The sequence below is a fragment of the Aquarana catesbeiana genome, linkage group LG05, assembly GCF_042186555.1.
Source record: "Aquarana catesbeiana isolate 2022-GZ linkage group LG05, ASM4218655v1, whole genome shotgun sequence".
NCBI classification, from domain to species: Eukaryota; Metazoa; Chordata; class Amphibia; order Anura; family Ranidae; genus Aquarana; species Aquarana catesbeiana.
Genome location: NC_133328.1, coordinates 101,592,364 through 101,616,582, shown reverse-complemented (window position 1 = coordinate 101,616,582; position 24,219 = coordinate 101,592,364). Strand labels below are relative to the sequence as shown.

General features: G+C 39.7%; 1 protein-coding gene across 4 annotated transcripts in view; it reads left to right on the top strand.

The window, feature by feature from the left end:
* Positions 1–24,219, top strand: part of LOC141144373 (sodium channel protein type 5 subunit alpha-like) — a 586,505-nt gene that overhangs the window by 263,442 nt on the left and 298,844 nt on the right. For all 4 annotated transcript variants that reach the window (XM_073630007.1, XM_073630006.1, XM_073630004.1 and 1 more), the window contains 5 exons: positions 9,932–9,995; positions 13,313–13,454; positions 14,370–14,567; positions 19,261–19,446; positions 22,541–22,924. In XM_073630007.1, coding sequence (XP_073486108.1) covers positions 9,932–9,995; positions 13,313–13,454; positions 14,370–14,567; positions 19,261–19,446; positions 22,541–22,924 — 974 coding nt within the window. The remainder of the gene's footprint in view (positions 1–9,931; positions 9,996–13,312; positions 13,455–14,369; positions 14,568–19,260; positions 19,447–22,540; positions 22,925–24,219) is intronic.

Below are 24,219 nucleotides of genomic sequence, written 5' to 3'. Positions count from 1 at the left end.
TACTCTGCACAATAGTTAGTACTATATTTAATTTAGCTTAACATGGTTTATGTTAGTGCAGGTACATGTCATGTTAATGGTGCTCTAAATATAGTCTGGTTTTGGTCTCTATAGGTAATAATCTTTATAAACAGTGTGAAAATAAATGTGCTCATCTGAACACTTTTAGTCCTAATGCATAGTGTAATCTGGAATTCCACTTCAAAGATTGGTGAAACAAACTAAAATACATTTGTCAAAACCGCTTCTAAATCCAGAAGACATCCCCAATTGAAACACCATTAATATGTACAAAGGTCAGCATTGATTCTATAGAACACCAACAGCACATTTGCAAAGGGCTTAAACACAGCTTCAGCGGGAATTGCAAAATAAAGATAAGGCTTATCCCTAATCATTTCTTACACAGCGCTATAAATTGTGAGCGCTGATGGTGGCTTTTATAGCTGAACATGTTACCATCTGCCATCAAGGATAAGGTGTAATAGTCCACTGAATGGTCTCTATAGACCAGTTCTTTCAATCAATTCTTTTCTTGGAAAATAAAACCTGTTCCTTTTTTGACAGGGACACATTTTTTTTTGCAGTCTAATAACTAGATTGAAATGTAAGGGCTTTTAAATCCATCCTTGTATGCCGATGATAGGTTTTGAAAACAATTGTCATATTCAGACTTGCAGTATTATTCAATCTTTTATTTTGTGTTTTTCTCTTTTTTACTACCTGAGTATCTGTTAAGCAAAACAAATGTAGATGAATAAAGTATCCCCTAAAGCAGGGTAGGCAAGCTATGAGAGATGGAGATCTACCTCGACAACATTAAAGAGATTAAAGATCAACGGGTGCAGTGCCCCCCCTCCTTTTTAAAAAAAATAAATTAACTATTAAGCCCCCAATCAAAAAGTAAGGATGGCATGAAGAAAACCTAGAAAAATCTACTAAAACTAATGTCACTGTAAAAGTATAAACTTAGCCTACCTTAAAAGTTAACTTCAGTGAGACATTCACGCGGCATTCACTTTCATTTACAATTTGTTTCATGCCTGGGGAGTATTTGGTCACCCCCACAAGTCTGATGCTGGAGTTCATCATGAAAGCAGAACACCCGGTACTACAGGCTGATTTTCTTGACTAGTTTCCAGTCTGGCTATCTGCTCTGATTTCTGACCAGTGTAAGCAGTATGTAGGACAGAGTCCAGGGCTCAGTAGTATGTAGGGCAGTGCACAGAGATCAGTAGGATGTAGGGCAATGTACAGCATTCAGTGGGATGTAGGTAAGCATACAGAGGTCAGTAGTAGGTAGGGCAGTGTACAGAGGTCAGTAGGTAGGGCAGTGTACAGAGGTCAGTAGTAGGTAGGGCAGTGTACAGAGGTCAGTAGGTAGGGCAGTGTACAGAGGTCAGTAGGTAGGGCGGTGTACAGAGGTCAGTAGTAGGTAGGGCAGTGTACAGAGGTCAGTAGGTAGGGCAGTGTACAGAGGTCAGTAGGTAGGGCAGTGTACAGAGGTTAGTAGCATATAGGGCAGTGTACAGAGGTCATAGATATGTAAGATTGGTTTCAGGAGGACAAGGTAAAAGGGGGGCATTGGGGCACAGTATTGCTACATTGGACCAATGTAACTATCTCTGGAAGCTGGAAATCACTGAAGTAGACCCTGCTACTCCATTGATCTCCACTGGCTTTCAGGTCCTGTGTTGAGTTTCTGTTGTGCTGCATTGTCAACATACAATTGGCACTGGTGTCAGTCAGAGAGAGCTTGGCACTTTCAGAATGAATGCAACATATCGCTGATTGGATGAGGTGGAAAGGTGGGGTGGTGATGTTATGCTCTCCACCCCATTCCATCAGAGAATGCTTCCCATTCATTTAGAGAATGGCACCCGTGTCAAGTTGCCAACCTCTTGTAGTCACAATGTAGCAGGGCAGCTGCTTGGTGTGGGACCCGGAAGCAAATGAAGATTACTGGAGTAGTGGTATCTACTTCAGTGATTTCCAGCTTTCCGGGGCATTGGCCAGGTATGACATGTGCATAGTTACATGGTAACTGGTCCTTTTTGTATACATAATAACCATATCTGGAATTCTTCTTGGACTTTGAAGATTTATTCTATATCTAACACTTAATTAAATCTGCCTAACCTAACATTTTGTATATGTTAACCCCCTCACCCCCCCATCCAAAAAAAAACACCTGGCAGCTTACCCTCTGCTGATGGTGTTGAGAGATGTCCTGTCCTAGGATGGCTGAGTTTAAGCTTCTGCACCACCCTTTGCTACAATGTGTGTGCTCATAGCAGAAGGTGCACTAAAGAGTCACAGAGCCATAAAAGACTTTCCTTATCAACTAAAACAAATTTATTTTAAAAATGTGGGGGCAAGACAATGTCTTTAAAAATTGCACACTGTCCCCCCAAGTGTACATAATAAGCAGGAAAATATAGCAAACCTCCAATTGTCCAGAAATGGATATTGGAGTGGGGGATGTATTCAATGTCACTACAAACAGAATATAAACGTACATACAGCTTTATTTATACAAAAAAACACATGTAATTGTTAAAAAGTGTTAAAAAGTATTGCATATCCCAAAAGGTTCTGATTTACTATAACCGGAGAGTGAAAAATCCGGTGCAGCTGTGCATGGTAGCCAGTCATCTTCAATGTTTTTCTTTGTCAAAGCTTAATTGAAGCCGAAGTTTAAAGCTGATTGGCTAAAATGCACAACTGCACCAGAGTTTGCACTCTCTAGTTTTAGTAAATCAACCCCTATTTGACCATCTCACATTAAAGACATGGATGAGTGAGTCCTCCCTCGGCGACACCAGCATCTCTACTATGGATGCCTGGCTGTGACAGCTTGCGGCTTCACAACCCGGGTGCCCAGTGCGCAAACGCGAGCGGCGCTGTGCTCTGTGACTGGTCTCGAGGTCTTCTAGGACCTGTCATGTGTCCCAGAAGACTTTGGGAAGGAGAACTTCTGCTTCCGATCACCTAAGGCAACTCCAACGAAAACGGGAGCAGGTACCTGTCAAAATCGGTTACCTGCTCCCCTCCTCCTCCCCAAAAGCTCAGTTTCCCAAATAGGAGCTGGGGAGGAGGCCTTAAAGCAGAAGTTCTACTTTTGGGTGGACCTCTGCTTTAATGTTTAACCATCCTTGCTGCAAAGCCTCCTTGTTTCTGTCATGACAGTTGTATCTTTAAATTCTTAGCCACACTTAAAAATACTACAGGCAAATATTTATTCATCATACCATCAGGGAGGCGAGTGATTGGCCCCAAATGTATTCTGTAGCAGGACAATGACCCCAAACATACAGCCAATGAGGTTGATTTACTAAAGGAAAATATACTGTGCACTGCATATGCAGTTGCTCTAAATCTCAGATGAAGCTCTTAAGGCCTCATGCAGAGTGGACGTTTTTGGACGTTTTTACAGCAGCTGTTTTTGGCTTCATACGTTTTTTTTCTACATTCAATAAACTCTCCAACATGTTATCCTATATGTCCATGCACATGTGGGTTCTGAGAGGAGTTTTTCAGCTGTAAAAACGCTCTAGCGTCAAAAACGCTAAGATAAATGCTCAAAACGCTAATGCTAAAAAACACTGAAAAACGCTAAAAACCGCTAAAGAACTTTATTGCAAAAACGTTGAAAAACTGAATTCAAAGCTAGTGCCGTTTTTATAACATTATTATAATGTTCAGTGTGAATGAGGCCTAAATGAAGGGAAGCTCTGCCGATTTCTATCATCCAATCATGTGCAAGAAAAATGCCGTTTTTTTTTTTATTTTCCCTGCATGTGATTGAGTATTCTTTGAAAAGTGAAGCTTTACCATGTGTACTAAGCTCTGGAGCAAGTTCACTTGCAGTGTACAGTATATTTGCCTTTAGTAAATCAACCCCAATGCCATTAAGAACTTTCTTCAGTGTAGCGGAGAACAAGAAGTCCTGAAAGTGATCGTTTGGCTTCCCATAGAGCCCTGATCTTAACATCATCAAGTCTGTCTGGGATTACATGAAGAGACAGAAGGATTTGAGGCAGCCTACAGCCACAGAAAATCTGTGATTAGTTCTCCAAGATGTTTGGAAACAACCTACTTGCCGAGTTCCTTCAAAAATCGTGTGCAAGTATAGTCCTGGAAGAATTGATGTTGTTTTGAAGACAAAGGGTGGTCACACCAAACATTGATTTGATTTGGATGTCTCTTCTGTTTATTTACTTTCCATTTTGTTAATTTATAAAAATAAACTATTATCACTTCTATTTGTGAAAGCATTCTTAATTTACAGCATTCTTTCACATCTGCCCAAAACTTTTGCACAGTACTGTATTTCTGAATGTAGCGCTGGTAGATTTTTAATCTACCGCTGATAGGTAAATCTTGTGGGTTACTTGTTAGGTGAAGTTAAATTTGCCTCTGTTCCAGCTTGGTTGAGTTGAGTGTAGTTCCACACTGTTCCGGTAGTTCCACACTGTGCCGGTGGGTGTCGTTGTCACCATTGGCTAGTGTTGGAATGGCAACGTGTTGAAGCATATGAGTGCTCCTCTGTCCCGGAGACAACTCGGTGGAGGTGGTCCTCCGAGTTGCATTCTGGGAGAGGGTATTTATGGGACAGATGCCATGTTCAGGGGTTCGTTTTCAGCCACCTGCTGTCCCTCTTGGCCGACAGGTATGCGTTAAGAGTACCACCTCGTGGTCCTCCGTTTCGGAGGCCCTCGTCGCTGCGGCGTGTGGGTGGGCCCAGAAGCCTGTCTTAGGCCTACTACAGCAGCAGAGGAAGGGTCCTGAGCTTTCTATCCTGAGTGAAGAAGCTGGACAACCGAGGAGATCCCAGGGGAGGACCCATCATGGAAGGATCATGCAGAGTGCTGGTCTGGAGAGGGGCCTGGTGATTCGGTTGGAGGACATATCCTAAAGTAATTTTACTGCATAGTACTGCCGGGTTGGCTTAAAGGTTCAAGTACTGTGTCTGACATCCATCGCAAACCAATACATCCTGTGGCAGAGGATCGTACGGGTTTTGTTCCAGGCAAGTCTGTGGCAGAGACTTTTGTTCGTGCTGCGTGCTGGCTGCTAGGCGAGTGAGAGAGGCCTATCCAGGCGGGCAAAGATTGAATCCCACAAGGGGAGTGCATTTAACTACAAGTGTTCAATTCCAAAGATTGTTCTAAAGAATACTAAAGAAAGGTATTTGAGCTTCCCTGCAACTTTCCTTCTGCCTCTTTCCTGCTACTTCCGTTATTACTTGTTCATTAAAGCATTGGAAAATATACTCAAGTGTTTGGTGTCTACATCGTCCAGAGGTAAAATCAACGGGACCCTAGACCCGGTGTCGGTGAAACGGAGGTATCGAGACTGAAGGTAACAGCCCGCTTTAAACCAGCAGCTCCACCGAGAGTTAGTGCTACATGAATAATGCCTTTTATATAGCTAAAATTAGCTAAAAGTCAGTTACGAAAAAAAGTGTGTGATTCCCAGAGGCATTATGGGAAATTCATGCACATATTACTCTGCAGAGCTGCAGAAAATGAATCTGATGTGCTGACATTTAGGTGAAATAGTCTGGAACGTATGTATATATGTACATCTTCATATTAGTGAAACGTGATTGTGTTTAAGCCTTGATACGTTGGGCGTTTTGAACATGAATCCTTAGTTCAATATGTGTAGAGCGTGTACTCTACTTGACATTTGACATCTATTCATGGACTTCACCTACGTGTATTGCTTCCCTCAGATACAGCAGCACTGTAGTTGATCAGTAGGCTGGAAGAAAAACAGATTCTGTACACTGTGATCTATGCCTAAATAGAGAATGAAGCACAGCCGAAATAGACCGAGCTTCCATTATCTTCCCCTTGCTGACTGCTGACCTGCCTGCCTCTGTCAGAAAATTCCTATGCAGTGATGATAAAGTTCTGGCCCATGTTACACACTGATAGTCGGTGATCCTGTCAACATAGTAACACCCTAGAGGACCAAAACACTGCAGTAACCCATTGGATGCTGGGGAGAAGAACACTTAAGGTGAAGGCATGTATAGTAAATTTTATGGGAGCACATATTTTAAGGTATTCTTGCTGTGTTTACATTAGAGTCTTTTCACACCATATTTGTTGGACTGCGCTGCACAGATAAGGCAATATGCCATTAAGCCTAGTATACACTGGACGAATGTCGGGTGGCATCGTATTTGGCCCATATGTCCTGCAGTCGGTCTGACAGAAGCCGATCAGTTGGCCAGCTTCTGTCAATGGGGCATGACTGAAAAAAGTCTGCTGATTGGCTCCCGATCAGCGCTCTCAGCCAATGGTGTGTTGTGGCGGGTGGGCCGTCCCCTTGTCAAAACACAATAGCACAGCAGGAGAGATCACTGTACTAACATCACATGGTTAGTAAAGTGTCTCCTTTGAAGCTGTCGGGTTTTTTTTTTCAGCCCTGCTGTTTTGAACTGAAAAATAACTACCAGTGTGTACTAGGCTTCAGTACACACCACTGTGCTGCAGTGGAAAGTACTAAACAAAAAAATGGACATTCTGCATATTTGCACAGCACAGTGTGTTGTGATGTCATACCAATAGCCAATGTGTCGAGGAGCAGAGTTTTGACAGAAAAAATGCTTGATGCATCTAAATGCACCTAAGCGCTACCTGTGTTAAGCGCATGAGCATTAATTCATTTCAGTGGCCAGAATAATATATTATTCTGGCCACTGACATTATATACCACCCAAATACAAGCATCAAGCGTTCTTTCTGCCAAACTGCTGCCAAGAGGAAAGGAGTCTAGGAGAGTTAGCAAAACATCCAGTGTGCATGAGGCCTTAACTGTGTGTACCACATGAGCAGGTTCTGTTGCTGTCCTGCCGCATAACATGTGCGCAAATTTTTCTGACTCGATAAGTATATTTCAAAATTAATGCACACATTAAAAATAGATGATTATGCAACGTGTAATCTAAGAATCTGTTTTTTTCATATGTTCGTGTTTGTATTTGTGTTTCTGTGATGGCATAGGTGAAGGTTCCTTTACTTTTATCCTTTTAGAAAATAATTGCGTTTTTTTTAGATTATTTGATTGTTTTTTTTAATAGCAATTAAAATATCAATAATTACTGATAAAAAAAGATCAATAATAAGTCACAAGCCTTATTATATCTCAAGGTGACCATACACTATACAATCTCTTTGTACAATCTTTGTACGATCAGCTGTGTAGTGCAAGGGAATTCCAATGTGATACTAATTGAATGGAATGTTTAGGATTGTCCCCATATTACCTCATTTTGGTAATTGTAAAGAAGATTGCACAGACATTGCACAATCATGTTGTATAGTGTATTGACAGCTTTCTAGTGACATCTATATCTTTTTGAATTGGCTTATTATATTATGTCCTCATTATTTACATATGCCTTTGCAAAAAGAAAATATGTGTGTGTGTGTATGTGTGTATGTGTGTTTGTGTGTGTGTGTGTGTGTGTATAAAAAAAAAAATATATATATAACTATATTGAGGTTATAAGTGGTAAAAACAGGAGAAATTGTGTGAAAACTGGGAAATGTAGCACTGAACTGGTGACAGTGAGATATCAGGCTCCTGAGATGTATAAAACAATCAGGGTCACTTCTTGATTCATAGCATCTCCATGGTGTATAATGTAAGATTCTACTGTAATGGATTTTTTGTGTAAAAACACAAAAACAGTCAATGCTATGTTCAAGTTTGTGAAACTGTGATTGTATTTTATGGACTTTTTATGACTCGGAGGATGAACCAGCTAAGTGCTCTTGTGTATCTTTAAGTTAAATCTATAGTGTATATCCTATTCATGTACAGATATTGACATTGCTAAGCAAATATGACTGTGACGCTAGAGGAAGCAACACTAGGGCCAGTGTCTGGGTGACGGGAGATTACCTGGCTTACTAAACACGTGCAGGGGAGGAGACTCAGTGGCTCAGTACACTAGTTCTTCTGCTTTGCTGCCTTGAAGTGAGGGATTAAAGTATTTATGTTCTCCAGAGAACATCACTTCCACATCATCACGGGTCAAATGCTCACCCAGACTGGTCATTAGTAGAATCTAAGGTTACATGTCACTTCCAGCTAAGGCCTACTCCAATAATCAGCGAGCACGTGCCTAAAGGCACATATACAGTATATTTCATGTTGCATGCTCAACTATCTTATTTATCAATTGTCTTCAAAGAACTGTGCTTTTATTTTCCCCTTCAAAACATTCAGTAAAAAAAAATGAAAGGAAAATATAATCTCATTAGATATTCTCATTCAGACATTGATAAAGTCCAGTTTTCCTCTAGAATGGGATGTTAATGACCATATGGAGCAGTTGCACTAGACCACAGCCGTAGGGCTATGACTTGGCTGGAATATATTATGTTTACCCGCTACATTCTTATTGTTTTTAAAGTGATACTAAACTCTCGTCTAAAAGCAAGTTATACAGTATATCTTAAAGTGTATGTCACCCTTAATATTCGTTTTTTTCTACGTGTATGTTCACATATTTGAATTTTATAAATCATAGTATCTGTCATTTTCATGTACTTCTTCTGAAATACCTGGCTGACCCTGCCAGTCATGTTTCTTATTTGTTCTAAACTGACCACACAAAGCACAGAAGCTGATCTGTGTTAGTGTGGTCAGTTTACATCCTTTGGCTGGTCCAGCCTATCTGTATTGGGTAGTTTGTTCAGCCAACACACCCACTGACAAATCACAGCCTACCTCAGGCACTCACCTCCCAGTCATGGCCTGCCACTTGACCTCACCCCTGCTCAAACACAGCCTGAAACTTGCCTAAGGATAAATAGTCTATGGAATACAGGCGCACTGTGTCCTGTATTTCTGCCCCCCACTCTCGGGAAGAAGAGATGCATGTTCACGTAACAGAACTTTTTAAGCTTGTAAAAAAGGTAAGACAGATCATTTCTGAAATTAAGCAAAAGCAGTTATGGTGCCTGCATGGTTATAACTATTAGGAAGTGTCTATAACATCGTATGTTCACAACTATTTTAATGCAAAAAAGTACCTTCTAGTGCTCTCAACCTCCTCCAAATTCCTAAATTTCCTTTTTGTTTGCTTCTGTGATGTGACTTCTTGTTAGGCTAGTTTTACATTATTGCGGTTTCCTTGTGACACAGCAGCCCATTCAGAATTAATGGCACCCCCTGCATGTTGGCAGATAAAGGTAACACATTTATCAAATACTTACCTTGGAATAAAGCCCTCCAGTGCTCTAGGGCTTCCATTTACCCCTCGGTTTTCCTTCCTGGTTTGAAGGGCTCTGGCTGTATGAGTGGCCGGGACCATGATGACATCACTCCCGCGGAAACCCTCGGCTGCGGCATAAAGCTCTGAAGGTGCGGCATACCTTCAGAGCGCATGTGCCGGTGACATCACCAACTTTCCTCCAGTGTGAATATCTCATAAACACTGCACATTTAGGAGATATTCACTGTGCCTACAGGTAAGCCTTCTTATAGGCTTACCTGTAGGTACAAGTTCAAAAAATTACTTTACTGCCAATTTAACGCTGCCCCAGTTGGAAAGGGTATGGTTAATTGTGTTCCTGGGTTTTCTTACGGTGGGCTGTTTGGGGAATAGCAGGACACACAAAAGGCTGATACAAAAAGCGACAGGAGGGGTGAATTGCTACTTTGGCTCTAATCTGAGCAAACAGGAAGGTCTTACCACTGAAATCTCAAGATCAGAGAACTCATTGGATCATTCAGCTCCCCCCCACACTAGTATTCACCAATAATGGAAATATAATTTTTAAAATGGCTATTTAAATGGATAATTACATGAATAGGGAATATAACTATATTGATATTATCCATTAAGTGTATTAGTATGCTGTTTTGCAATTTAACTAAACCTCCTTTTCTTTACATTTTTAAGGAAATATCTTCACAAAGAATGGATCAAAAGATGCTTTACTTTGTGGAAACAACAGTGATGCTGGGTAAATTTCTCAAGTATTAGAAATAAGTTGTTTTTATACACTGTGATCAATACATATAATAGTTTATTCAACTGCCAAATTACAAATCATATTGTGAGCAAAGTGAATTTTTAATTATCATTATGAACTTAGAATATCGCTCAAGTTATCCTTCTCACTATAACAAAACAGTATTGACAAAGCAATGGAACAATATACCAAATCATCATTCTGAGGTATCTTTAATGCATTATACACAACCTGCTTCCATCAACTCAGTATTTTGTGCTGAAGGCTTTACCCCTTTGCCTCTGCTCAGTCTCAAGGGAGCTTTTTTGGGTTTCTTTGGTTGATTATGAGGTATGAGTTTTGGCAGAAAATTACCATACAGGTGCCAGATATCAAATCGAATGCCTAAATCATTTAATGAAGCAGAATTAAAAGTAGAACCAACAGTCCTTCCAGCCCACTGATAGTCTTCAGATGTTCCAGTTATCAAGAAAGACCCTTAACTTGGAAACTTCATAGGACACGTAGTAATTACTGGATAAAGGCTTTCCTTGTCAACCAGACAAATAAAGACTGGTCCAGACCCCCTACAGCCAGGTTTGGAACGCATTGATTTGTTGTCCATTTTACTTTGTACAAGATATGAACAGCTCCATATGCTTTGCATAAAATAAATAGGTATATTATTTTTGTGTAAAAAACATTCAATACTATCAATTCAATACAATTATCCATACAGGTTTAAAGGTAAACTAAGCAACCTACTCAAGATTTGCTCTTTCCTTTGAAGTGAAAGGTTATCCTAGAAATCTTCAATGAACTTTAAACAGCCATATAACACATATACCTTGATAAATGGTTAGCACCATGTTTGGTTTCTGTGTGCTCTACAGTTATCCAGCATTGGAAATTGATGGCTATTACCAGGGACACAATGCAGCCCATGTTGTAGCTTAGCCCTCTTCATGATATCTTTGTCTTTGACAGCATCAGGGCAGAGAGGAAGTGCATTCCGTCACTTTCCACTCAGGCTTTGCGTTCATGGGATGTAGAAGTCAAAAGTGACAAAACATGAAGGATATGATCATAGCACATCACTTCTGTGCATGTGATTGCTGGGCATCCTGGAGGTTCTCATTTGGCGCATAGCGCAGACATTGCTGATGGTGCTTTGAAGAGGATGCCCTGCCATGATGTTTTAGACACTAAGTGCTACTTGATCTCCATCTTTCTGAGGCCTTTTGATCTGGTGAGTGCACATTGTTCACAGAGGGTGGAGAAGCACAGAGGTGGTTCTCAGCAACAACACAGTCAGTTTTAACTGGAGCACCTTCATATTATTGTGTCGTTCTGAATTTGTTTCTTCTTTGAAAGTTTGTAATCATATCAAAGGACCTTGTTTTTCGCAGTTTCTATATGATAACAAATTTATATAAAATGTTGCGATAATCAGTTATAAATTCTGGTCTCAACATTCTTAGCATTTGTCTTAAGGCAATGGCCTGAGCTTAATTAATTTTGTTTGGTGATACACTCATTTACATATACATATTTCAGATAACTGTTTCACTGTGATTTTGGAACAAGCTCCATTCAATGTACAGTAGTTTTTTAACAGGATGTAGATAGCATGAGATGGGTTGAGCAACGCGAGTTGTATGGTGGCACTGGTATTAGCTGGCAGTCTCCAATGGTGATTGCTGGACAACTAGAGTGCAGATGGAAGTCAAATATGGTGGCATGCATTTATCAAGATACAGTACATATAGTATTTGGCTATTCACTGAAGATTTCTGGGGTGAACTTCAGCTTTAATTCAGGCCTTCTATCAGTGTGTTTATGCTGTACAGTACATAGGTGACCTTAGGTTGTATTGCATTAGAAATTCATATACTCAGCATTTTAAAACCGTGTTTGGGCTGACTACTAAGGGAGTGTAGCTATGTTAGTTACCAAACTATCTGTAGGGAGTGTGGAACTTTATAGACCCATAAATTACAGGTTATTTATATAGTGCCAATGCATGAAGCACTTAATATACTTTACAATCACATCAAATTATCCCATAATAATAAAAAAAATACAAGGTAGTATGAATTTAAGAAAAATTATTTTTATGCTCAAATAACAGGTTTGGATTGTTAAGGTGACTATTGTGTCACATCAGTAACATATTCAAAAACAAATTCCAATATCTGGTAACAAGGAAACGGGAAGGTTGACAACTGTGGACAAGCACAAAGGTGGCCAATGCAGAAAAGTTTTTGAAAGGAGAACCTCCCTGCAAGAAAATGCAAAAATCTAATGTAGAATTGCCACAGACACCATGGTTGCAGCTTCTTTTTCTTTTGGGTAGCTGAACAGTATCTGGGAGACTGAATATTTTTGGAAACTGCTGGCCACTTGTATCACAGCTTCCCAATGGTCAACATTGCATTATCATGGGTACACTGTGATGACATTGTCTTGCTAGTATTGCAATAACACAATTGCCGTACCAGCCTAACAATCTGGGTTGCCGTACAGCAGAACATTATGTGAAAAATTGCTTGGGTTGTTCTACTTTGCACAAATTTTACTATAGTTATGTTTCATTTTATTTTTTTAGCCATTATTCCCCGTCAATTGTACCCTCTGTGTAGTGCCTGAACCTTGATGGACCTTGATAAATCACTGCTGGCTAGACTGATTTTGTCACTATTTTAAGCTAAATCTAACAGATTTGAATAGGTAAACCACTAGGAGTCATAAATAAATACGTAGCTTTAAATATATCACAGAGTGCCTCCTTTGCTAAATGCATAAAATAAATGTCTTTAAAGCTGCAATCAAGACAGAGTCAAACTTTTAAATACATTTGGCCTTTATAAAATACTTGATAACACTGCACGCTATCCAGGTGAAGTGATTTCCTTAACGACGCATTGCAGAACACATTACCTTGGGAGACCTTTGTTGCTTTGACACAGATTTTTTCTAAAATGTATGTAGGGTAAAAATGTATATTATGTTTTTAGTGGAATTTGTTAAATTAATTCAGAAAATAGTATTAATTTATTTGTTCAATTCATAGCCTGACACTCTATAGGGGTAGCAGAGGAATTAGACTACTGTAAGCAGCTTTTCCCAACATTCTCAAACTTTTCTTTGGCTTCTCCTTCCTATCCTGCAAGATTGATTTACAGTGGCAACATAGAGAAATAGTCCTGACAATATGTTGTAGGTTGGCCACAATACGTCCTCTTTCTGCATTTAGAACTAAGAAAGATATAAAGCCCTACATTTTGAAAAAGTATTTTGATTTGCTTTGCCCTCTTTTCTTCCAACAGGAAATGTCCAGAAGGTTTTGTATGCCTGAAAGTTGGTAGAAATCCCAATTATGGCTACACTAGTTTTGATACTTTTGGATGGGCTTTCCTTTCTCTGTTCCGACTTATGACACAAGACTATTGGGAGAACTTATACCAACTGGTATGTTTTAATATTGTGCCTATTATAAAGATTGTTTATAAATGACCCAAGAATGCCCTGGTCCTACCTGACAGCTCAGGACAGAATGGGGCCATTTAAGCCTAGAGTCCTAGAAGGGGCTAACACTTATTTCCAGTGTATAAGGAGCTCATTATTGTCCATAGAGATTTGTCAACGTGTTGAGAAACCATCCTGCAATCTTTGAATAGGTAGGGCTGGGAACTGCCACCATGCCTTTGCTCACACCTAAAAAAGAGAGGAAAGGTATTAACTTTACAATACTGCTTAAGGCTGGCCATACACAGAGCAAATTTCTTTCCTGCAACTACGGGTTGCAGGAAAGAAATTTGCTTGATTCCCCCATCAACACAGACAGCGTTGATGCAGAAATCTCTCTTGGGGGGAGAAGATGTCTTCCCCAGGAGAAGACAGTGATTATAGCTAGCGGCTAAGCAAATTCGTCAGGCTGGTTGTACGCAAGTTGATCGATTGACTTAGTACATTCAGCCTGCCCATTAACAGTTTGAATCTTGGCAAGTTCCTGCTGAGTATGGCCGGCCTTAGTCCATTGCAAGAGATATGATGCAGCTAATAATGCTACAGATGTTGACAAGATTATTTCCCTTAATTCATCTACACAAAGACATCTGACTGTCTATGGCTGCTATAAATTCCTTCTAATAACTAAAGAGCATTACATGCATGTGGCTTTAAAAGGATTTAATTTCATATTTCTGAAAATTAAGCATGGAACAAACTACCAAACAGTCAAGAAAACTACACATGTATGTTCAGCACAGTCCTTTACTAACATAAACTCACTTGATTTAACATCAGTAAAATTAAAGGGAATAGCATATTAAACACTTTAACAATGGTGGTAACATTTTGTTTATTGTTCTTCTATCTTTTCAGACTCTTCGAGCTGCAGGGAAGACATATATGATCTTTTTTGTGTTTGTCATATTTTTGGGTTCTTTTTATCTTGTTAACTTGATCCTTGCTGTTGTTGCCATGGCCTACGAAGAACAGAACCAAGCCAGCATTGCTGAGGCTGAAGCGAAAGAGAAGGAGTTCCAGCAAGCCATGGAGCAACTGAAGAAGGAGCAAGAGGTTAATACATAAAGTCAATATACAGTACTAGATGTGGAAAAAAATTTGGGAAATTACTGCGCTAAACCAATAAAAGTGAAGCTGCTAACACTAAAACAAAGTCCAAGCTAAATGTAAAAAAACAAAGTTTAGCACTGAATATAACCATAAAACAATATAACAGTGGTGGACTGGAAATATTGGAATATGGAACATGTAAACATGTAATATTTGAATAAAATATCAACATGTGGTGTACAAGTACAATAATCACGTGTACAACAAAAGCAAATCAGTGAAGATAAAGTCCAAAAAAGTGCAAGGAAAAATAAACACCAAATTAGTGAACTTCCTAAGAAGTGTGTCCATCCAATAGCTGACTTAAGATCCTCTATAGGGATAATAATGATGCAGCAGGGTGAATTGAAGCTGGCTGTGAAGCTGTTAAAACAGGAAAATCTTCTATTGAAAAGATATAGATGAATACTCTTACCAGACAAGGTGGACCCACTTGCCAGCGGCAGTGGGTCAATCAAGCTCCTATTGGCTGAAAGCCTGGAGGTTGGGAGTTGTACCAACTCAAGTAAGACTGGAATCTGGAAGGTGGTCGCTCCAAACACGGTAGGCCCAATTGTCAGCAGGATGCGTATAGCCGAAGGCCCAGGACTCAGATAATTCTCCAAACCCAATGGGACTATAACCCAATGAAGGAGCCATCTGAAGGCTGATAGTAGGTGAGGGAGTATGCTCAGTCAAGCCAGAATGAAAATAGGGAAAGAATAGGAAAGCTCTATATGGTGCAGGTCAAACAAAGGTGATTTAGTCTTAAAAAGTATAAACATTGGTAATAGATGAGTACAAAGAAATTCTGATCACAAGATAAAAATTTAAAAGCAATGTGGGGAGCAAGTAAAGTAAGCCCGACGCGTTTCGTCCCAACAGACTTCAACTGGGGCATAACACTGCTCCCCCACATTGCTCGTATTTATAACATATCATAATAATCAAACATATGGCATTAGGGAATGTGGCACCTCCCTCGGTATTGAAACCGGTGGTGATGGCCTCCGTTGTGAGTTCCATGCCACATTATGGTATACCATAAGATACAATTCCACACATAGGGATAGGGGGCATTGTTATGCTCACTGCACCAAAAACCGGAAACAATAGGCCATCGGTGCAAATTCCGCGTCTCATTCCAAGATTCCCAGGTCATGGTCCTACCATACAATTCCCTATAAACAAAGGTTGGCCTGCTGAGGAAGCACCTCACAGCCGCAACATAACATTGTAACTGCAAAAGCAAGGACACGATCCCCACACGGCCCACTTATAGAAAACTTCTGAACGGGTCACGTGACTGAACACGTGACTCGCCGTCGGTCACGTGGGCTTTGTTGTTGTCATAGCGCAATGACGTCACCCGTTGCCATGTACTCCGGATATGAGATATTAAAGCGGGGGTCCACCTATCTATCGTTTTTTTTTTTTTTTTGAGTTCATTCACAAACTTTTCTTCTCAGCATTACATACTCACATATTGTGTGTAATATGTTATATTATTCACTGCAGGTGGTTTCCATCTTCATTGTGGGCATTTGAAGCCCACAAGCATTTATTTCCTGGATGCGGTGAATGCTGTGCTCCCAGCATTCACCACTCGTTCCCGCACATGCTCAGTGGCATCCTGGGAAGCCTGAGACTAGCTCCCAGGAGACTGTGTGGAGTCTGGGAGAGTCTAGAAACACGCCTACTCCCACGGGAGGAGAACCAGGAAGTGCAAAGAAGAATAGAAAAATAAAAGGTAATTACTGCGATTTAAATTTTTTTAAATGGCATGTCAGCATCTAGGCAAGGAAGAGAATACATACAGATATTGTTCAAAATTTGGGTGGAACCCTGCTTTAACTAGAGATAATGCAAGCCTCACTTTGGATTTGGGACGAGCGTGATTGCCCGGAGCTTCCTAAATGGGTCACTCCCATGACTCACCATGTGACCACACCCAAGCGTGAGCTGAATTGGTAGGTCACATGACTCGGCATGTGACTTCGTCTAAGCCACACAGGCATCACTACCTTCATGGCGCAACAGCGTATTGGCGTCAACGGGTAAATTGCGCTCCAAATTGCCACCTGGAGGCCCATTCAGGTCTCATGGTGGAAAAAAGCGGCATGACTACGGAATAGACAAACATAATACTATCAATGGGGCCACTGACTTAATTAAAACTGAAATCCAAAAAAACATAATGATGTATAATTTGGTATATATAAGTACCATGATAACATAACAGGTGCATATAAACCATTACATAAAAAATGATATATGAAATCTAGTACATATAACACTAAAATGAATTGTTATGTATTTAAAATTATGCATAATCAATATAGCCGACCGGACACAAAAACAACTAGATTAAGCTTAATAAAACAATTTATGTCCTGAGCGGCGTTCATAAAGTCCTATTCGCCGAACGGCGAATAAGACTTTAATTCATGTATCTAGTAGGTCTCAAGACGGGATACTCCACGTAAGCAGGAGTCACCCCTACAATGTGGGACAAATTTGTCTATTATTTTAAATTGGGTACCCATAGAGTTTTTGTTTGTTATGGTGTTTCAAGTAGTGACGAGGCACACTGTGATTAATACGGCCCTTCTTGATGCTGGCCAAGTGTTCATTGACCCTCACAGAGAAGGTCCTAATAGTGCGTCCTACGTATTGTTTTTTACAAGGAAAAGAAGGTATACTATATATCTAGCGGCACAAGTTGTAAAGTGTTTCATCTTGTAGCTACGTCGAGTGGAGGTGGATAAAAAAGTGTCAGTTTTACGTTTCCCACACACATTGTGGAGACATACATTACATATACGACAAGGGTAATATCCCTTGCATTGTTGGAAAAAAGTTACCGTCTTTGGTGGATCTATAACATGGGGAGCAATCTCCCCTTGTATGGATCTAACACTGAAATTGCTGTTGTCTGTTGTACCCCCTGTGATTATTTAAGTCTGGTGTTGAGAATGCTGCCAGAACCATGAGAGTCACGCTGATAACAGATGAACCAGGGAGCAGAGAGAAATGGCACTCAGGACTTTGGAGAGAGACTTGTACACAGTATAGAGGGATGTGCTCAGCGGTGTCACTAGGGTTTGTGTGAGCTGGTGCGGTATTCCCTTACTTCCTTCGCAGTAAAACATGGTGTCACCCCCAACCCCACTTCCGTGCTAAAACACAGTGTCACCAACCTAACCACCCCCCCCTGCAGTAAAACATGGTGTCACCCCCCTTCCTACTTGATGGTGTAACCCCTGTGGTGGGTGTCAACAGGGTGCAATCCACACCCCTCGCATCTCCATAGCGACGCCACTGGATGATCTTTTTTCATATTTCGTGTCTGAGGTTTACAGCAGTTAAAGCTGTGGCTGCTTTATAAAGAAGATGCACTTACTGTAAGGAACTATTCATAATGTCATTCATGTGCACTGCATTGTGGAACTCTGCATATGGAAAATGCAGCATGTTCGCATTATGGTCCGCACTGGAAAATAATAAATGGACTGCCTTAACGCAACGCACATTAGCACATGACACAACATTCATGCATTAAGGCACCGCTGCGCAAAATTATGTTTCAGGCCTAGGACTTTGCACACCTTTTGTTTCGCTGCACATACAGTAAAATGCATTTAGCTGATTTCAACAGAAGGTTCAATTACATTTTTAAAGGACATCATATAGGGTTATTCATATTTTTCCCTTTAAAGAAACAAGACCGCATCCAAAAAGAATTGCATAGTTAACCTATATGAACCCCGAGGGCAACTCCACCCCTCATTCCTCTTTTTATCAGTCAAGTGACCCCTCTCTGAGAATGGCTTGCTTAAAGTGGAAGCGACCAATCTTTTTTTTTTTTTTTTTTTAGGTCATTGAGACACTTTGCTAATCCCAAAATAATACTCACAGTTTGGGTGTAATATTTCCGCCTCTGTCTGTTTTGGTACTGAAGAATAACTTTAAAAATGTGATGCTGGCTGTTTCCATCTTGCTTGTGGGCATGCGAAGCCCACAAGCATTGATTTCCTGGATGCCGTGAATGCTGTTCATTCACAGCTTGTTCACAAGCATGATCATTGTTCCCGCACTGAATCTTGGGAAGCCTGACACTAAGCTCCCAGGAGTCAGTGTGGCGCTGGGGAAAGGCAATAAACACGCCTACTCCCATGGGAGGAGAGACAGGAAGTGCCACAATAAAGTACAATATAAAGATAATTCCAGTGATAAAAAAAAATTTAGTGCGGCATTTGAACATCTATGCGATTAACTGAAGGGGGTAAGATTAAGTTAAAAATTTGAGTGGAACCCCGCTTTAAAGTGAAATTAAACCCACTAATTTAACTGTTTCCCAAAACTGTTACATTCAAGGAATGCCTCTAGTGATTATTGCCATAGTTGCCAGTGTGCTTATGTCAGCATTCAACCAAACTTTCAAGTGGCTGGATATAGGTCCCTGGATGCATCCAGGGCCACATATCTGTCCCTAACCGCAGGCAAGCACTCCATGTGCAGTTTGTACAGGCGTTCTGTACACAGCATATCAGATACACATGGCTGGACCCACTACAGTAATACGCTGATCTGGGCACAAGCATTTTGTAGTCTTTGATCGTACTGAGCAACAATGTCTCTGTTTTTTGTTGGGCAGGCCCTTGCAAGCAAAGGACCTGATGCCGGGTCTCACAGCTCCTGTGAAATGTCACCATTCAGTTCCAAAAGTGCCAAAGAAAGGAGAAATCGAAGAAGGAAAAAAAAATCCTCAGAAATCGATGAGTATAATGACGATGCGAGAACTCATAGAGGAGAGTCTGATGAGGAGAGTATGCGGAAAATGGTAATCTCAAACTGTGAATTACACTTTAGTCTAATTTAGAAAACTGTGTACTGTACATAAGAAGTAAAGTTAGCCATATGTATGGTAGTTTTCTGTTAGAAGAACATCCAACTGTCAAAAGATCTTTTAACTTGTGTGATACATGTATATGAATATAGTTTATCCCATGATGGTTCAGTTCTTGAACAACCTTGCCTTCTCATGTGTTGCCTTACCACTGATTTTTTTACAGGGTGGAGCTGTAAAAACCATGCAACCTCATACAACCTAGGATAGCTGTTTTTAATGAAAGTTTAACATTTTTACCTCCAGTTACATGTACTGTAAATGTATAGCCTGAGCGGTATGTTGTATTATTTTTTTTTTTATGGTTTTATTTGCAAGTCATTTGCTAGTGATGTGCAAGCTTCTGCTAAACTACATTAGCCATCAGTACTGCTGGCATATTGATTGCGGTGCACTGCCAGTCACACAGCCTGTGGGAGGAAATGGGCACAGCTTGAAGTTGACTAGTAAAGCAGAGGCAGGCTATTAGCGGTGACAATGCTGATAGCCTGCCTGTTAACTATGTCCTCATAATACACAGCTGTAATCCAGGTTGCTATATTAGAACAGGGTGACAATGCTGCATTGATTTCACTGCGGAGTTAACAACGTTGTCACCCTGATTAAAAAAGTAATAATTCACGTAACCTACTGGCAAAATCAAAATGCATTTAAAGGATTTTACAAGAGGTACTTTCACAAAGAAGATATGCTCATACTGCATTGTTTAACCTTTTGCTAATAAGCCTAGCTGCCTGGTTATTCTGCTGGCCCATTGACTTCAGTATTTTCACTGACCTAGAACAGGCGTGCAGATAAGAAATGTCTGAAGCCTACTCAACTTGGCATGCTCAGGTGCTTCTTAAATACTAGACATGTGCATTCATTTTCGTCCGAATGCATTTTCGTACGAATTTCGGGTATTTTCGCGCAGAACGTGCAGAATCTGAAAACCGAAAGATCTGACATAAACAAATGCTTTATTTTCGTTTTTGTTGCGACAAGAGTTCGATATAGATAGGAGATTCAACATGACGCTGACAATAGTGATCTGTGTCCATCAAACCTGTGGTCGAATGTGCCTAACCTTAGCTCTATTAGTCCAGAATTATTCTACATAGAGAGAAAAGATTCGACATAGAGAGAAAAGATTCAACATTATAGAGACAATAGCAAAAAAGGTTGAATGTGCCTAACCTAACTCAATTAGTCCAAGATTATTCGACATAGAGAGAAAAGATTCAACATGAAGATTCAACGAAGCAGTCTCCGCGAGCAGACATTTATGGTCAAATGCTCCGCCCATAGGTTATAGAAGAATTCTAATGTTGGTTGACTAGTAATAATAATTAATAAATTATTACTAGTGTCATACAACATTAGAATTCTACTATAGCTTGTAGGCGGAACATTCGACCAGAAATGTACGATTGCGGCGTCGTACAGTTTAGCTGCTCCATCGAATCTTCTTAGAACATTCGACAGACACCATAAGCCTTCAATGACTGAATCGACCTTAATTATTTCAGATTTTTGGAAGAATGCATTTTTTAACGAAACAAAATAACTAAAAACGAATTTCGGGAGTAACTAAATAAATTTATTTTTCGGACGAAAATGAAATTCCAAAGTGAAATATTTCAGTGTGTACATGTCTATGAAATACTACTAAGCTATCCATTTAGCCATCAGCACTGATTCAATATAGATCTTTGGACCCAACTGCTGAAATACTACTTTATAATATACACTACTATTACTTTTAGTGATCCATATCAGTATGCAAATACATTCCTTTACCTAATGTTTATTCAGTTAGGTCCAAGGGTATATTTTTTGATGTAATGCCAAGCCCAAGCCACAGCCATCATTGCTTTCAGGCTGTCCAGCTTGACTGGCCCTACCAGAAGTTACAGCTTCCGATGGCCTAATACTAAGCATCACTTGAGCATGCAAGCCTCCCCACTTGGCAAAATTATTTGCCTCTGAATGTAGACAATAGTATATTATGTAAACAGATTTCCTTGACTGTATCAGGAAACAACACGCTCTTAAGGTTTACAATATAAAAAAATAAATAAAGCTGGAGTTAACACATTCATCATGAGAGCAAAGTTAAATATGGATGATAAGGTAAAAATCCTTTAAAGATCTTCTTAGTCCATAAATCACTCATCTCTAAAAAATATAACCTACATGCACCTGTTCACGTTCCCTGGGAAGGAAGTAGTTATTGGGCTAGTCTATCAAGTAAAGCAAATGTCATTTCTTTCGCCACCTATTTGTTGCAGCTAATTTAGATCAGATTAAAGAGAACTTTCCCACTTCTTAACAGCTGTCAAGTCACTTTGAGACTGGATATTGCTTGAAACAGCAGCTGCCCTAAGAAAAAAAATAGTTTCCCTGTAAAAACCACATTGCTCCTGATTGTTCCTGGAGTAATTTAGATTTTTCTTTTCATAATTTTTTTTTTATGTTGAGCATTTTTACTTAAGTCTTTTTACTGGTTGTTTATATTTGTACTATAAAAATGCTATTATAATTTCAAATCAAGTGCCTATATAGTCATTTTTTTAGTCAGTTAATTAATAAATATTGGAAATTAATATTAAGTAGTATTTTATTCAGCTATCAGGTGGAGCTCTAGTCTTCTTTTCATCATAGCATTGACTCCTATCTTATCAAGTTTTAATCAGACAAAAGGGAGCCTAAAAGCAGTCTTCCTCTACTAAGCTATCCATTTAGCTAACCCTTACTACTTAGGGAATCCGTTTTCATTAAATGTAAACCTTAAAACAAATATATATATATATATATATATATATATATATATATATATATATATATATACAAATACAAATCCATTTTAATTGTTTTTATTTTGGGGGTGTAGAGGTAGAAGGTAGAGTTTAACTTTCATACATTTGTTCACATTAAACAGTACATTTGTTTATCTACTATCAGTTGCAGGTTCTTGGTTTTTGCACTCCATATAAACTCAATTGCACTAATACTATTGTGTGTTTTGTATCTTTTAATGTTTTTGTAGTCACTTCTTGGGATTGGTTTTGGGCCCAGTTCAGTGAAACGAAAAATAAGTCAAGGGAGCATATTCAACTTCCATATCCGTGGGAGAGACCTTTGTTCAGAGACAGAGTTTGCTGATGATGAAGTGAGCAATGCCAGTGACGGCCATAGGGGATCGCTGCTGGTTCCACGTGCTGGAAGACGCCACAGCATACAAAGTCAAACAAGTGCGCTTTCATATCCAAATACTCCGGGCTTCACACAGAATGGCAAGAGGAACAGTTCAGTGGATTGTAATGGAGTTGTGTCTTTGGTTGGAGGAGCTGGATCTTTCTCAAACCCAACCTCTCCGGGAGGATTATTGTTGCCTTCTGTAATTGTGGAGAAGTCTGGAACTGAAGAAAACGTAAGTTGGAAACACATCATTGATAATGCATAACTGTCTGCCATCAAACAGTACTTTGTATGTGAGGTATACAAACTATAGCTTACACTCATTGGGCTGTTTCTCTTTGCAACCCTTTGATGGAAAGGGCTTTTTGTCTGTGAAGTTTGTTCTGCTGTTTAGCAACTCTGTGGGACAAGCAGTACATATATTTTTACTACAGTTTATGGTGACACGTAGCAGAGAACAGAAGCAAAATAGACACTAATGCTTGTAGGTACAATATATTGCAAGTATGTCCTACAGAAACATTTCAGGTGTCATCATGGAAATATGGTTTGTTTAAATGTGGAGCAAAATGAAAAGGTGAAAAAGAAGAACCTAGTTTGTTTTGTTGCTCACAGGCCCTCTGCAGACTGTGTGTTTACTTGACATGTACAGTCTTACATTAAGTAAATATGAAATATTCTGGGTTTCTAATTTCTTCTGTGCACCTATGTATCTCATTTTTGTCAATGATGATGGACAGTTTCAGAGGAGTTAATGATTTTGTAACCTCCAGCTGTACATGCAATGTCAGGTATTGTAAACTAATGGCTCTTCTTGGCCCTTCCTATGTTATTACTGTTCTGTCCTTGTTGGCTTCTCTCTCCTAAATCTATTAATATACTGCAGCTCAGATAACTTTACCCGACTCCAGAGTAGTTTGATTCTCTTCTGAGAAAATCTCTGGTGATTGCCTGTTACACCTACTGTGAATTTGTTCCTCTTTTTCACAAACCTGTCTTCACATATGTCCTCCAAACAACAAAGCTGTAATCTGCTAATAAAACTGCATTGCAGAAGTGTAAGAAATGAGGTTACGCAGGTGGACCCTGGAAATCTGGAGCTTGAAGTATTATTCTAGTCAGCAGAACACATGTAGAAACAATGACCTGATAGAAATTAAAGAGATTACCAGAGAAATATTTTTTAAAGATTATTATTGTATATGGGGTTGAGTTGGGCTGTCTGAGGACAAAGCATTAGGTTGCTAGATTCTTGACAACTTAACTTTGTAGATGAGTATTAGGGACAAGGATAACTTTGTTCAACTTTGCAATCAGGACCCTATTCTGGGAAGAGGGCTATTCAGTCATTTCTTGCCCTCACCCCCGTCCAGAATTAAAACTTACATTGCTGCAAAATATTGTCATATTGGTACAGACAAGCTAGTGACAGCAAAAGGCTTTTTCGTCATTATAGGTCAAAATCAATTCTTCCAAGGAGTGCATCTGAAAAAGCATAGGAGTAATATTCCCACAGCATTTATATCT